This window comes from Bos grunniens, chromosome 15, assembly GCF_055505025.1.
Source record: "Bos grunniens cultivar Pamir isolate PY7600 chromosome 15, Bosgru_T2T1.0, whole genome shotgun sequence".
In the NCBI taxonomy this organism is placed as follows: Eukaryota; Metazoa; Chordata; class Mammalia; order Artiodactyla; family Bovidae; genus Bos; species Bos grunniens.
Genome location: NC_141179.1, coordinates 57,163,557 through 57,178,456, shown reverse-complemented (window position 1 = coordinate 57,178,456; position 14,900 = coordinate 57,163,557). Strand labels below are relative to the sequence as shown.

Here is a 14,900-nt window from a genome sequence, read left to right as displayed (position 1 = left end):
AAAAGATACCCCACATCAAAGGGCAAATGAGAAACCCCAACAAGATGGTTGGAGGGGCAAAATCATGTTTAGAATCAAACCCCATAGCCACCAGAGATGCTCAGAGGACTCAAGCAAAACCTTGTGTGTATCAGGACCCAGGGACCCCACAAGAGACAGAGCCAGACCTGCCTTTGAGTGTTTGAGTGTCTCCTGCAAAGGCATGGGTCAGCAGTGGCCTGCCACAGGGACAGGGGCTCTGGCTGCAGCAGACCTGGGAGGCGTGGCATGTGGCATAAGTCCTCTTGGAGGAGGTCGCCATTAGCCCCATTGCAGAGCCACCAAGCAGACGACCCATAAACCGGAGAACAATTATACCAAAGAAGTTCTCATACTATTGCAAAAGTTCTAGAGCTTACAACAGATTTCCCAACCTGGGGATCCAACAAAGGTACTGAGAATTCCCAGGGAATTTGACTCAAGACCAGTGGGATTTGATTGCAGGACTCCCACAGGACTGGGGAAACGGATTCTTGGAGGGCACAAACAAAACCTTGTGCACACCAGGACCCAGGAGAAAGGACCCCACAAAAGACTGAGCCAGACTTGCCTATGAGTGTCCAGGAGTCTCCAGCAGAGGCGCGGGTTGACTGTGGCCTGCCACGGGCTCAGGGTCACTGAATACAACAGTCCTGGGAGCCATGCATGCTGGCATAAGCCCTTTTGAAGGAGGTTGCCATTACCCCTACCATAGTTTGACCTCGGGCCAAACTACTGAGAGAGAACACAGCCCCACCCATCAATAGAAAATTGGATTAAAGATTTACTGAGCATGGCCCCTCCTGTCAGAACAAGACCCAGATTCCCCCTCAGCCAGTCCCTCCCATCAGGAAGATTCCACAAACTCTTATCCTTATCCATCAGAGAGCAGACAGAATGAAAACCACCATGAAAACCACCACAGTTACAGAAAACTAACCAAACTGATCACATGGATCACAGCCTTGTCTAACTCAATGAAACTATGAGCCATGCCATCCGTGTAGGGCCACCCAAGATGGAGAGGTCATGGTGGAGAGTTCTGACAAAACGTGGATAGATATAATCCTTTGTTGGATGTTCTGTTTGCAAATATTTTGTCCCAGTCTATTTCTGGTCTGTAGCATATCCTTAAGAATCTTCCACAGAACAAAAGTTCTACATTTCTTATTAAGTCTAACATCATTTTCTCATTTATGTGTCATGCTTTTACTGTCAAGTCTAAGAGTTCTCTGTCTAGCCCATAGGTCTCAATTTTTCCTGAAAGCTTTGTAGTTTTACATTATGTATTTGTCTGTGATCCGTTTGAGTCCATTTTTATATGAAGTATGTGGTGTAGGTTGAGGTTTTCTGGGTTTTTTGCCTACGTATGCCTGTCCTATAGCTCTAGAACCATTTGTTGAAAAACTCTTATCCCATTGAATTGCTTTTACACCTTTGTCAAAAGTCATTTTGACGTATTCTTATGGGTCTATTTCTGGGTTTAAAATTGTGTCCCACGGTTCCATATGTCTGTTCCTTCCCTAATACCACACTCTCTTGATTACTGTAGCTATATATAGTAAGGTTTAATATTAAGTAGAGTGATGCTCTCTCACTTTATTCTTTTTCAATAAAGTTTTAGTTAATTTTGAGCTGTGCCTTTTGACATACGTTTTAGAGTCAGTCAAATTAATTGTATAAAAAAAAAAAAAAAAAAAAAAAAAAAACCTTGGTGATATTTTGGTAGAAATTGCATTAACCTATAGATCAGTTTGAGGAGAATTTTGTGATGCTAAGTCTTCCAATTCATAAATGCATGTCTCTTCACTTCTTAAATATTCTTTGATTACCTTCATCAATAGTTTGTAGTTTATGGCTTACAGATCCTATGTTTGTTTTGTTAATACCTGTGTATTTACATTTCTTTGGGGGTAATTGTTAATGGTACATTATGTTTCAGTTTATATAGGTTCATTATTAATATATAGAAATTGTGAATGGTCTTTGCGTGTTGATTTCAAAAAGTTTTAAAAGGTAGCTTTTTACTACTGTATCCTTATTTCTGTTTTTTGTCTTAATCTTTAAGTGATCTGTAGAATTATCTTAGAGACAATTCTAAGACATTAGAGTTGTCTTAGTTACCCAATATGGCTAAGTAATTGCAAGCACTCCTTTGAAAGTGGTAGTATTATTTTTATCTTACAGTTTTTACACTGAGCCTAAGAACTTGTGAAGCTAGTACAAGGCAAAGATAGATTCAAATGCAGACTTGCACAGAGCTGTTCCAATATGCTATGCCATTTCAAGGTTACAACAAAAAAATTTTCAAGGGATTTACCTGCTGTATTTTGTGACAGGTTTTCCAAAAAATGACAACTTGACTAGAATTACTAGATGTTCTTCTACTTTCTTTCTGACTCTTCAGTTCAGTTCAGTTCAGTTCAGTTGCTCAGTCGTGTCCGACTCTTTGCAACCCCATGAATCGCAGCACGCCAGGCCTCCCTGTCCATCACCAACTTCCAGAGTTTACCCAAACTCATGTCCATTGAGTTGGTGATGCCATCCAGCCATCTCATCCTCTGTCGTCCCCTTCTCCTCCTGCCCTCAATCTTTCCCAGCATCAGGGGCTTTTCAAATGAGTCAGCTCTTCACATCAGGTGGCCAAAGTATTGGAGTTTCAGCTTCAACATCAGTCCTACCAATGAATATTCAGGACTGATCTCCTTTAGGGTGGACTGGCTGGATCTCCTTGCCTCTTTAGACAGTGCACAAATACTTACTGGCATTTAGTGCACAGGGAAATTTGGGTTCCATTTCTCCTACTAAGTGCTTTTAAAAAAGTCTTTATTTTTGAAGTGTAAATATTTACCAGATCAACATTCATTTCTTTATTTCTTCAGTTAACTACTTATGAAGCAAGTACTGGATATGCAGAGACAAGTAACACAAAGTGTTTGCTTTTAATTTGCTACAGTCAGGTGAAGAAGACTGATAGGAAAACAGATAAATAGAGTAAAGGGTGGTAAGTGCTCTGATGGAAGTAAGCACATTTGCTACACAATAGTGTACTGCAGCTGGCACATAGCAGCTTATGGGAGAAAAATTGGAGGAATATTTACACCATGAATTGAAATTGACAAATTCTGACAGGGCTTTCCTTTTTCCTCCCTGTCTCCCTTCTTTCCCTCCTTTTTTGTCTTAGGGCATGAAGTTTACTAAAACACTACTATTACTGTTGACATAGAAAACAAGCTTATGGTTACCAAAGGAAAAGGGAGAGGGATAAATTAGAAGTTTGGGATTAAAATAAACACATTACTATAAATAAAATAGATAACCGACAAGGACCTAGAGTGTAGCACAGGAAACTAGTCAACATCTTACAATAATCTACAATGAAGAAGTTTCTAAAAAAGAATAGATATAGATTTAGATAGAGGTATATGGTTTTTCCTGTGGTCATGTATGGATGTGAGAGTTGGACTGTGAAGAAGGCTGAGCGCCAAAGAATTGATGCTTTTGAAGTGTGGTGTTGGAGAAGACTCTTGAGAGTCCCTTGGACTGCAAGGAGATCCAACCAGTCCATTCTGAAGGAGATCAGCCCTGGGATTTCTTTGGAAGGAATGATGCTAAAGCTGAAACTCCAGTACTTTGGCCACCTCATGCAAAGAGTTGACTCATTAGAAAAGACTGATGCTGGGAGGGATTGGGGGCAGGAGGAGAAGGGGACGACAGAGGATGAGATGGCTGGATGGCATCACTGACTCGATGGACGTGAGTCTGAGTGAACTCTGGGAGTTGGTGATGGACGGGGAGGACTGGCGTGCTGCGATTCACGGGGTCACAAAGAGTTGGACACAACTGAGCGACTGAACTGAACTGAACTGTATATATGTATAATTGAATCGCTTTGCTATAAACCTGAAACTGACACATTGTAAATCAACTATATTTCAATAAAAATTTTAAAAATCAAAAAAGAATAAAATACTACTGTTGGTACAGGAGTAAAGTTATTAAGCCTAGAGCTTTATCCTCATTGCAACATGAGCTAATTCAGCATGTCATATCATAAGTTGTCACATGACCAGGTGTTTCCAGTGATTTAAGCAACAACCTTTCACGACATGGTGGCTGTTTCCCTTTTAGATGTGAGAGTGAGATTAAGTCTAAATCTCCTGTGGGTTCTTTTTCTTCCCAGAGAATATAAAGCAGCTAACATCACCATCAACGTATACCTCGTCAATGAACCTTGGCTCTTCTCATTGGCCTGGTGTTCCAGTATTCATTCAGTGACAACAGACAACATTCAGGTCCTGAAGGAGATCAATCACCCTTACTACTTCATGGTGAGCTGGTTGTCCAGATTGTTCTTCCAAGTCTGGTACAATAGGAGTCTCTGTCCCCCTCCCCACCCCTACCTAGCACACTGTGTGGTCTCTAGGTGAGCTACTTAAGAGCAGAGACTTATGTGACATTGAAGATGTGGCATTCCCGCTTCTCTCACCCAGCACCTTCTGTGGTTTTTCAGGGAGAAATTATTATTAATGGTATAATAATCACTGTTTATTGAGTCCTCACCATGTGCCTTTCATGCATAATGTAATGCAGTGCTCTGGAGTTGAATTCAACCCACTAGGAGTATCACCATGGGGAATCTTAAACTTGAAGTTAAGATCCTTGACATTATCACATGAATGCAATATTCAGAATGAGGTCAGATTCCAGAGTTTTGTTACTGCAGCTCCACCTTCCTGAAGGTACAGTAACGACGACAGTGATACGAGGTGTGGGAAAGAAACCAAGAGAAAACTGTGTATCCTGAGTAAAAATGCTTTTGAAAAGGAGAGTGTGTATCCAGCTACTGCTTCTGGTTAGAGGCATGGGGGCCTGAACATCTGGGTTACACTTCCAGATAAATCCCATCACTTATTATCTATGAAGGGAGCCCCAGTTAACCAGTTAAATGATACAGAGCTAATTTTTCTTATCAGTGTAGAGGTAGAATGGGATGACTGAGTCAGACACAATAGCCTACAGCAGAAAACTGCTCTGTGACCTCAGTCTTTTCTTGTCCCTGAATAAGATCTCACTCAGATTCCATAGTTTCTCTATAGTTCACTCTTAGATAATTTTTAAAGTTCTTTTTAATCACCAGAAAGCCTCAATTCAACATCAAATGTCTTGTCCAGAGTAATAACCCAAACTCTAAACTGCCTTGAACATCAAAGTTTTAGTCAGAGAAACCTAAATGAGAAGCTTACATATCTTGGGTTGCTTTCTCCATACCTCCAGCCTCACTGGTCCTTGTTTCTGACTTGATCAGGGTCAGGAGCAGGTATGAGGTGATCAGGGCCATGGGCACAATCTCATAGGGCCAGTACTGCATTGAGGCCCTATGGTGGAATTGTCGAACTGCTTACTCCTTCTTCCTTGGTGCCTTGGGCAGCATTCTTCAGATTACCCTCAAGGAAGCCTTGGATGACAGGTCCCTTGGCATAGGCGAAGCCTCTCTACTTGCCTGTCTCCGTAATATCCTCCGTCATGTATATATTATACATTTTTCTAGCATTTTTGCTTTTAAAATTGGTTAAACTTATTCAGTATATAAAATTCAATCATTCTGAAGTACATAAGTTGGAAATCAATATACCCCTCCATAATCCTATCCCTCTAAACCAGTAATCTCTGAAAGTTGTCCCTTTGGGTATATTAAATAAAACTTTATTAAGTAAAACTTTTCAATTTAATATTTAAATTGATAATAAATTCATGTGATTCAAAATTCAGAGAGTGTAAAGGATGTTAAGTCAAAAGCTTGTTTCTACACCTGGCCTGGGCTTTTTTAAAGGACTCAAGGTCAGTTTGTTCAGGAAAGTAAGGCCTGTATCCATGGGCCTGCCTAAGCAACCCACACCCTGAGTTAGAATATACTGACTCAGATCTTGGCCCAACCCCTTACTGTGTGAACTTGGAAATGTTAGTTAACTTGTCCAGGCTTCAGTTTGTTATTTGTAAACTGGGGATTAAAGGTACTACAGTAGAAGCAAATTTTATCCAATATAATCCTGTCTGCTTAGCAGTCTGTTAATTCAAAAATTTTAGATGAGGAATTGTGAAATAAATGATATGTGGTCTGTTAGCATTTTACTATGTTGGAAAAACCTATCTAATACTTAGTGGCTTAAAACTGACAAATATTTCACATTCATTATGATGGTTGAGCACTTTCTCTGGTCCCAGCCACTGTGGCCGGGCTAGGTGACCTAGGATGGCCTCACCCATATGTCTAGGATTCTACCGGGATGACTGAGGCCTCTCTTCACTTAGTCACTCATCCTCGATGATGCCAACTTGCTCACGTTCACCTGGTGGCACTGGGTTCTCAGCAATGAGAGGTCAAGCCCCGTGCATGTGCCTTTTCCAAGATCTTCCAAGTGTGATGTTTGCTAATGTTCCACTGGCCAAAGATGATCACATGGTCAAGTCCAGATCTAAGGTGGGGGCAGAGGAGAGACACGCTTTACTTCTTGATGGGGAGGAACAACAAAGTCATATTCCATACAGGCCTGCATTTGGTGAGAAATATTGTGGTCGTTTTTATAAACAATCCACCACATACATAACTCATACATTTAAAAATACTTATTCACCTTTCGACAAAGACTCAAGGTCTTTCCTTTGAGGGCATTTCAGCTGATTGAATTCTGTATTCCCTTGCTTATATATACTCCAAAATGAACCAAGTATAATTTCTAAGTTTTGTTTCCTTTGGTTGTTATTCAGACACTAAGTCATGTCCAATTCTTAAAGTCATTGGGAGAATGAGATATCCACCCAGATTTTCATAATAATCCCACAACCCCTCGTCTCTTACTGTTTCACTCATACCTAATTCATTTGCAGTTTGTGTGTGTGTGTGTTTTAGGGCTGTGCTGGGTCTTCATTGCTTTGCAAGGGCTTTCTCTAGTTGCAGCAAGCAAGGGCCACTCTTCGTTGCAATGAGAAAGAAGGCTTCTCGTTTCAGTGGCTTTTCTTGCTGTGGAGCCTAGCACCGAGGGCACACAAGCTCAGCAGCTGCAGCTCTCGGGCCCTAGAGTGTGTGGGCTTCAGTAGTTGCGGCGTGCGGGCTTGGTAATTATGGCTTGTGGGCTCTGAAGCACGCACTCAGTAGTTGTGGTGCATGGTCTTGAGTTGTTCTTCAGTATGTGAAATCTCCCCAGAGCAAGGATTGAATGCTTGTCCCCTGCATTGACGTGTGTGTGTGCTCAGTTCCCCAGTCGTGCAACCCTGTGAACTGTAGCCGGCCAGGCTCCTCTGTCCATGGCATTCTCCAGACAAGATTGCTGGAGCGGGTTGCCATTTCCTCCTCCAGAAGGTCTTCTCAACCCAGGGATTGAACCCACATCTTCTGCATCTCCTGCATTGGCAGGCGAATCCTTACTCACTGCACCACCAAGGAAAACCTGCAGTTTATTTTTTTAATAACCTTTCCTTTTATCATCAAGTATTTCTAAACTTCGACTTAGTGTCCTTTGAAAATGCCATCTTTTTTTACTCAATTTTTACAGATCTGAGTAATATTTAATTATACTGCACAATCATAACAAGTACAGTTGTTATAAAGCCATATGGACAGTAAGAACAACTGATCCTTAGTGACTGTACAGCACACCCAACGAGCATCTTAGAACAGGCCAAGGCATTGGTCAGGTTCCCACAGGCATTGCTGCTGCTGCTAAGTTGCTTCAGTCGTGTCCAACTCTGTACAACCCCATAGATGGCAGCCCACCAGGCTCCTCTGTCCCTGGGATTCAGGCAAGTATTCAGGCAAGAATACTGGAGTGGGTTGCCATTTCCTTCTCCAATGTATGCATGCATGCTAAGTCGCTTCAGTCGTGTCCAACTCTGTGTGACCATATGGACAGCAGCCCACCAGGCTCCTCTGTCCACGGGATTCTCTAGGAAAGAATACTGGAGTGGGTTGCCATTTTCTTCTCCACCATAGGGCATTAGGAGCCTTAGATTAGTGGAACTTGGTTAAAAGCTTCTACTGTACCTGCCTATTAGATCTGTTCGAAGGATTGATGTGCAAATACTCTTAACATGCTTATAACACTTCCTTAGCTCCTATAAATGCTCATTAATGTTAGTTGTGCTCATCATTATCACAGTCATTTGTGTTATTGTTGTTAATATTATCATTACTAATCAGTCCAAGAAAAGACCTTGTGATTGGGTGGAAATGGCATAAGAAAGAAAAAATCATGTCAGACCCAGTACCATCAAGTAGTATTGGAGGTGAAATAATGAAAGTAGAAAGGGAAGACCAAACCAGGGAATGTAAAATCTCATGCAAGTGAAGCTAGAAGATGGAGCTTTGTGAAATGTGTGATTTATGCAAGGAGACTCAAGAAGTAGGCATGTTAGTCTTGGTTAAGAATTGTATTTGAGAATTGTTGAGACATGCTTCTTTGAAGTACCGTGATTTAGGGGAATGATTCCTAAATGCTGGTTCACAGACTGATTACTTGTTTCTGGAGGGCAGAAATTCTAATTCCTGAGTCTCTAATGAGGCCCAGGAACCTGTATTACTAAAATCTGATGCTCAGGTAGATTTAGATGCACAGCCAGGTTTGGAAAGCTGTGTCATGAGCACAGAGAGCACTGGAAGTCAAGAAACTTGGGCTTGTAGTCTTGGGTCCAGAATAGACTTGCTATGTGACATCTCTGGGACTCCCTCAGGCCTCAGTCAAGGGTCCAGGGAGATGAAGTGTGTGGAGTGTTTTAGCCCTTGTAGAGCCCTTGGCACATGTAAGAGGGGATTGTTAGGATAGCAGCAGGTACCCTCTGTGTTTGACACCAACTCGGGCAATTGTGGTTCCTCCCCCTGCTCTGCCCCTGCTCCATCCCTGGTTCAAGCAAGGGACTTGACCCACATGAGCTACAATCCCTTCCAGCTCCAAACTCCTATAACTGTGTTTTCTGTTTTGCAGACACCAGATTTCTATATGTTCATGTGGATTTTCTTGGATATTCTTTCTGCAGTTTTCATTGTTGCCATATTTTATTCTATTTGGTAAGCATTTATTTGTAATTTTAAATGATTTTTTTCCAAAAATATAAATGGTTTTACAGAAATTTAAGAAAAAAACAGTTACATTCTTCCTGTAACCCCACGTGGCAAACCCTCAGAGAGACAGGGTTTTATCATCCTAACCTCCCATTTCTTCTCATGCTGGCTGCAGGTCCTCACACCCCTTCTTCCTCCTCAACACGAGATCATATTCTAAGAACTAGGACTCTCACTAAAGCTTAATCAAAACCTGTTAATACAGATCCCCTGTGGATCAGTTGGGAGAGGAGAGGGGTTGAAGACTGCTCAGAACAAGTGCCTCCACCTTCCCCTCCTTCCACGAGAAGGGACATAGCAGGGTGCTGTGTAAAGGGCAAGCTCCCACTCCAGGAGCCTGGGTTTTAGTCCTGGCTTTTCCTTTGGTTGCTGGGTGACTGTGGGAAAATCATTGCCCCTTTCAAGACCATAGTCTTTTTATCTGTCAAAAAAAAATGACAGAGGAGGAGCTAAGATGGCGGAGGAGTAGGACGGGGAGAACACTTTCTCCCCCACAAATTCATCAAAAGAACATTTAAACGCCGAGTAAATTCCACAAAACAACTTCTGAATGCCAGCAGAGGACATCAGACATCCAGAAAAGCAACCCAATTCTTCGAAAGGAGAGAGAAGAAATACAGCTCCACTCACCAGAACACCGACACAAGCTTCCCTAACCAAGAAACCTTGACAAGCCACCTGTACAAACCCACACAGAGCGAGGAAACACCACAATAAATAGAACTCCACAAACTGCCAGAATACAGAAAGGACACCCCAAACTCAGCAATTTAAACAAGATGAAGAGACAGAGGAATAGCCAGCAGATAAAGGAACAGGATAAATGCCCACCAAACCAAACAAAAGAGGAAGAGATAGGGAATCTACCTGATAAAGAATTCCGAATAATGATAGTGAAATTGATCCAAAATCTTGAAATCAAAATGGAATCACAGATAAATAGCCTGGAGACAAGGATTGAGAAGATGCAAGAAAGGTTTAACAAGGACCTAGAAGAAATAAAAGAGAGTCAATATAAAATGAATAATGCAATAAATGAAATTAAAAACACTCTGGAGGCAACAAATAGTAGAATAACAGAGGCAGAAGATAGGATTAGTGAATTAGAAGATAGAATGGTAGAAATAAATGAATCAGAGAGGACAAAAGAAAAACGAATTAAAAGAAATGAGGACAATCTCAGAGACCTCCAGGACAATATTAAACGCTACAACATTCGAATCATAGGGGTTCCAGAAGAAGAAGACAAAAAGAAAGACCATGAGAAAATACTTGAGGAGATAATAGTTGAAAACTTCCCTAAAATGGGGAAGGAAATAATCACCCAAGTCCAAGAAACCCAGAGAGTCCCAAACAGGATAAACCCAAGGCGAAACACCCCAAGACACATATTAATCAAATTAACAAAGGTCAAACACAAAGAATAAATATTAAAAGCAGCAAGGGAAAAACAACAAATAACACACAAGGGAATTCCCATAAGGATAACAGCTGATCTTTCAATAGAAACTCTTCAAGCCAGGAGGGAATGGCAAGACATACTTAAAGTGAGGAAAGAAAATAACCTACAGCCCATATTATTGTACCCAGCAAGGATCTCATTCAAATATGAAGGAGAAATCAAAAGCTTCTCAGACAAGCAAAAGCTGAGAGAATTCAGCACCACCAAACCAGCTCTCCAACAAATACTAAAGGATTTTCTCTAGACAGGAAACACAAAAACAGTGTATAAACTCGAACCCAAAACAATAAAGTAAATGGCAACGTAATCATACTTATCAGTAATTACCTTAAATGTAAATGGGGTGAATGCCCCAACCAAAAGACAAAGACTGGCTGAATGGATACAAAAACAAGACCCCTACATATGTTGTCTACAAGAGACCCACCTCAAAACAGGGGACACATACAGACTGAAAGTGAAGGGCTGGAAAAAGATTTTTCATGCAAATCGGGACCAAAAGAAAGCAGGAGTAGCAATACTTATATCAGATAAAATAGACTTTAAAACAAAGGCTGTGAAAAGAGACAAAGATGGTCACTACATAATGATCAAAGGATCAATCCAAGAAGAAGATATAACAATTATAAATATATATGCACCCAACACGGGAGCACTGCAATATGTAAGACAAATGCTAACAAGTATGAAAGGAGAAATTAACAATAACACAATAATAGTGGGAGACTTTAATACCCCACTCACACCTATGGATAGATCATCTAAACAGAAAATTAACAAGGAAACACAAACGTTAAATGATACAATAGACCAGTTAGACCTAATTTATATCTATAGGGCATTTCGTCCCAAAACAATGAATTTCACCTTTTTCTCAAGCGCACATGGAACCTTCTCCAGGATAGATCACATCCTGGGCCATAAATCTAGCCTTGGTAAATTCAAAAAAATAGAAATCATTCCAAGCATCTTTTCTGACCACAACGCAGTAAGATTAGATCTCAATTACAGAAGAAAAACTATTAAAAATTCCAACATATGGAGGCTGAACAACACCCTGCTGAATAACCAACAAATCACAGAAGAAATCAAAATTTACATAGAAACTAATGAAAATGAAAACATAACAACTCAAAACCTGTGGGACACTTTAAAAGCAGTCCTAAGGGGAAAGTTCATAGCAACACAGGCATACCTAAAGAAACAAGAAAAAAGTCAAATAAATAACCTAACCCTACACCTAAAGCAACTAGAAAAGGAAGAAATGAAGAACCCCAGGGTTAGTAGAAGGAAAGAAATCTTAAAAATTAGGGCAGAAATAAATGCAAAACAAACAAAAGAGACCATAGCAAAAATCAACAAAGCCAAAAGCTGGTTCTTTGAAAGGATAAATAAAATTGACAAACCATTAGCCAGACTCATCAAGAAACAAAGGGAGAAAAATCAAATCAATAAAATTAGAAATGAAAATGGAGAGATCACAACAGACAACACAGAAATACAAAGGATCATAAGAGACTACTATCAACAATTATATGCCAATAAAATGGACAACGTGGAAGATATGGACAAATTCTTAGAAAAGTACAACTTTCCAAAACTGGGCCAGGAAGAAATAGAAAATCTTAACAGACCCATCACAAGCACGGAAATTGAAACTGTAATCAAAAATCTTCCAGCAAACAAAAGCCCAGGTCCAGACGGCTTCACAGCTGAATTCTACCAAAAATTTAGAGAAGAGCTAACACCTGTCCTGCTCAAACTCTTCCAGAAAATTGCAGAGGAAGGTAAACTTCCAAACTCATTCTATGAGGCCACCATCACCCTAATACCAAAACCTGACAAAGATGCCACAAAAAAAGAAAACTACAGGCCAATATCACTGATGAACATAGATGCAAAAATCCTTAACAAAATTCTAGCAATCAGAATCCAACAACACGTTAAAAAGATCATACACCATGACCAAGTGGGCTTTATCCCAGGGATGCAAGGATTCTTCAATATCCGCAAATCAATCAAGGTAATACACCACATTAACAAATTGAAAAACAAAAACCATATGATTATCTCAATAGATGCAGAGAAAGCCTTTGACAAAATTCAACACCCATTTATGATAAGAACTCTCCAGAAAGCAGGAATAGAAGGAACATACCTCAACATAATAAAAGCTATATATGACAAACCCACAGCAAACATTATCCTCAATGGTGAAAAATTGAAAGCATTTCCTCTAAAGTCAGGAACAAGACAAGGGTGCCCACTTTCACCATTACTATTCAACATAGTTTTGGAAGTTTTGGCAACAGCAATCAGAGCAGAAAAAGAAATAAAAGGAATCCAAATTAGAAAAGAAGAAGTAAAACTCTCACTGTTTGCAGATGACATGATCCTTTACATAGAAAACCCTAAAGATTCTACCAGAAAATTACTAGAACTAATCAATGATTATAGTAAAGTTGTAGGATATAAAATCAACACACAGAAATCCCTTGCATTCCTACACACTAATAATGAGAAAAATAGAGAAATTAAGGAAACAATTCCATTCACCATTGCAACGGAAAAAATAAAATACTTAGGAATATATCTACCTAAAGAAACCAAAGACCTATATATAGAAAACTATAAAACACTGGTGAAAGAAATCAAAGAGGACACTAATAGATGGAGAAATATACCATGTTCATGGATTGGAAGAATCAATATAGTGAAAATGAGTATACTACCCAAAGCAATTTATAGATTCAGTGCAATCCCTATCAAGCTACCAACGGTATTCTTCACAGAGCTAGAACAAATAATTTCACAATTTGTATGGAAATACAAAAAACCTCGAATAGCCAAAGCTATCTTGAGAAAGAAGAATGGAACTGGAGGAATCAACCTGCCTGACTTCAGGCTCTATTACAAAGCCACAGTTATCAAGACAGTATGGTACTGGCACAAAGACAGAAATATTGATCAATGGAACAAAATAGAAAGCCCAGAGATAAATCCACGCACATATGGACACCTTATCTTTGACAAGGGAGGCAAGAATATACAATGGATTAAAGACAACCTCTTTAACAAGTGGTGCTGGGAAAACTGGTCAACCACTTGTAAAAGAATGAAACTAGAACACTTTCTAACACCATACACAAAAATAAACTCAAAATGGATTAAAGATCTCAACGTAAGACCAGAAACTATAAAACTCCTAGAGGAGAACATAGGCAAAACACTCTCCGACATACATCACAGCAGGATCCTCTATGACCCACCTCCCAGAATATTGGAAATAAAAGCAAAAATAAACAAATGGGACCTAATTAAAATTAAAAGCTTCTGCACAACAAAGGAAACTATTAGCAAGGTGAAAAGGCAGCCTTCAGAATGGGAGAAAATAATAGCAAATGAAGCAACCGACAAACAACTAATCTCAAAAATATACAAGCAACTCCTACAGCTCAACTCCAGAAAAATAAATGACCCAATCAAAAAATGGGCCAAAGAACTAAATAGACATTTCTCCAAAGAAGACATACAGATGGCTAACAAACACATGAAAAGATGCTCAACATCACTCATTATCAGAGAAATGCAAATCAAAACCACTATGAGGTACCATTTCACGCCAGTCAGAATGGCTGCGATCCAAAAGTCTACAAGCAATAAATGCTGGAGAGGGTATGGAGAAAAGGGAACTCTCTTAGACTGTTGGTGGGAATGCAAACTAGTACAGCCACTATGGAGAACAGTGTGGAGATTCCTTAAAAAACTGGAAATAGAACTGCCTTATGACCCAGCAATCCCACTGCTGGGCATACACACTGAGGAAACCAGAAGGGAAAGAGACACATGTACCCCAATGCTCATCGCAGCACTGTTTATAATAGCCAGGACATGGAAGCAACCTAGATGCCCATCAGCAGATGAATGGATAAGAAAGCTGTGGTACATATACACAATGGACTATTACTCAGCCATTAAAAAGAATACATTTGAATCAGTTCTAATGAGATGGATGAAACTGGAACCTATTATACAGAGGGAAGTAAGCCAGAAAGAAAAACACCAATACAGTATACTAACGCATATATATGGAATTTAGAAAGATGGAAACAATAAACCTGTGTACGAGACAGCAAAAGAGACACTGATGTATAGAACAGTCTTATGGACTCTGTGGGAGAGGGAGAGGGTGGGGAGATTTGGGAAAATAGCATTGAAACATGTATAATATCATGTATGAAACGAGTCGCCAGTCCAGGTTTGATGCACGGTACTGGAGGCTTGGGGCTGGTGCAATGGGACGAC

The 14,900-nt window shown here is 40.1% G+C and overlaps 1 protein-coding gene across 1 annotated transcript in view; it reads left to right on the top strand.

Moving 5' to 3' along the window:
* The window catches only part of LOC147358329 (glycerophosphodiester phosphodiesterase 6-like), a 95,196-nt gene extending 86,113 nt beyond the window's left edge, over window positions 1-9,083 (top strand). The window contains exons 13-14 of the mRNA XM_086338192.1: window positions 4,202-4,349; window positions 8,997-9,083. Coding sequence (XP_086194318.1) covers window positions 4,202-4,349; window positions 8,997-9,083 — 235 coding nt within the window. The remainder of the gene's footprint in view (window positions 1-4,201; window positions 4,350-8,996) is intronic.
* Window positions 9,084-14,900: the final 5,817 nt, after the last annotated feature.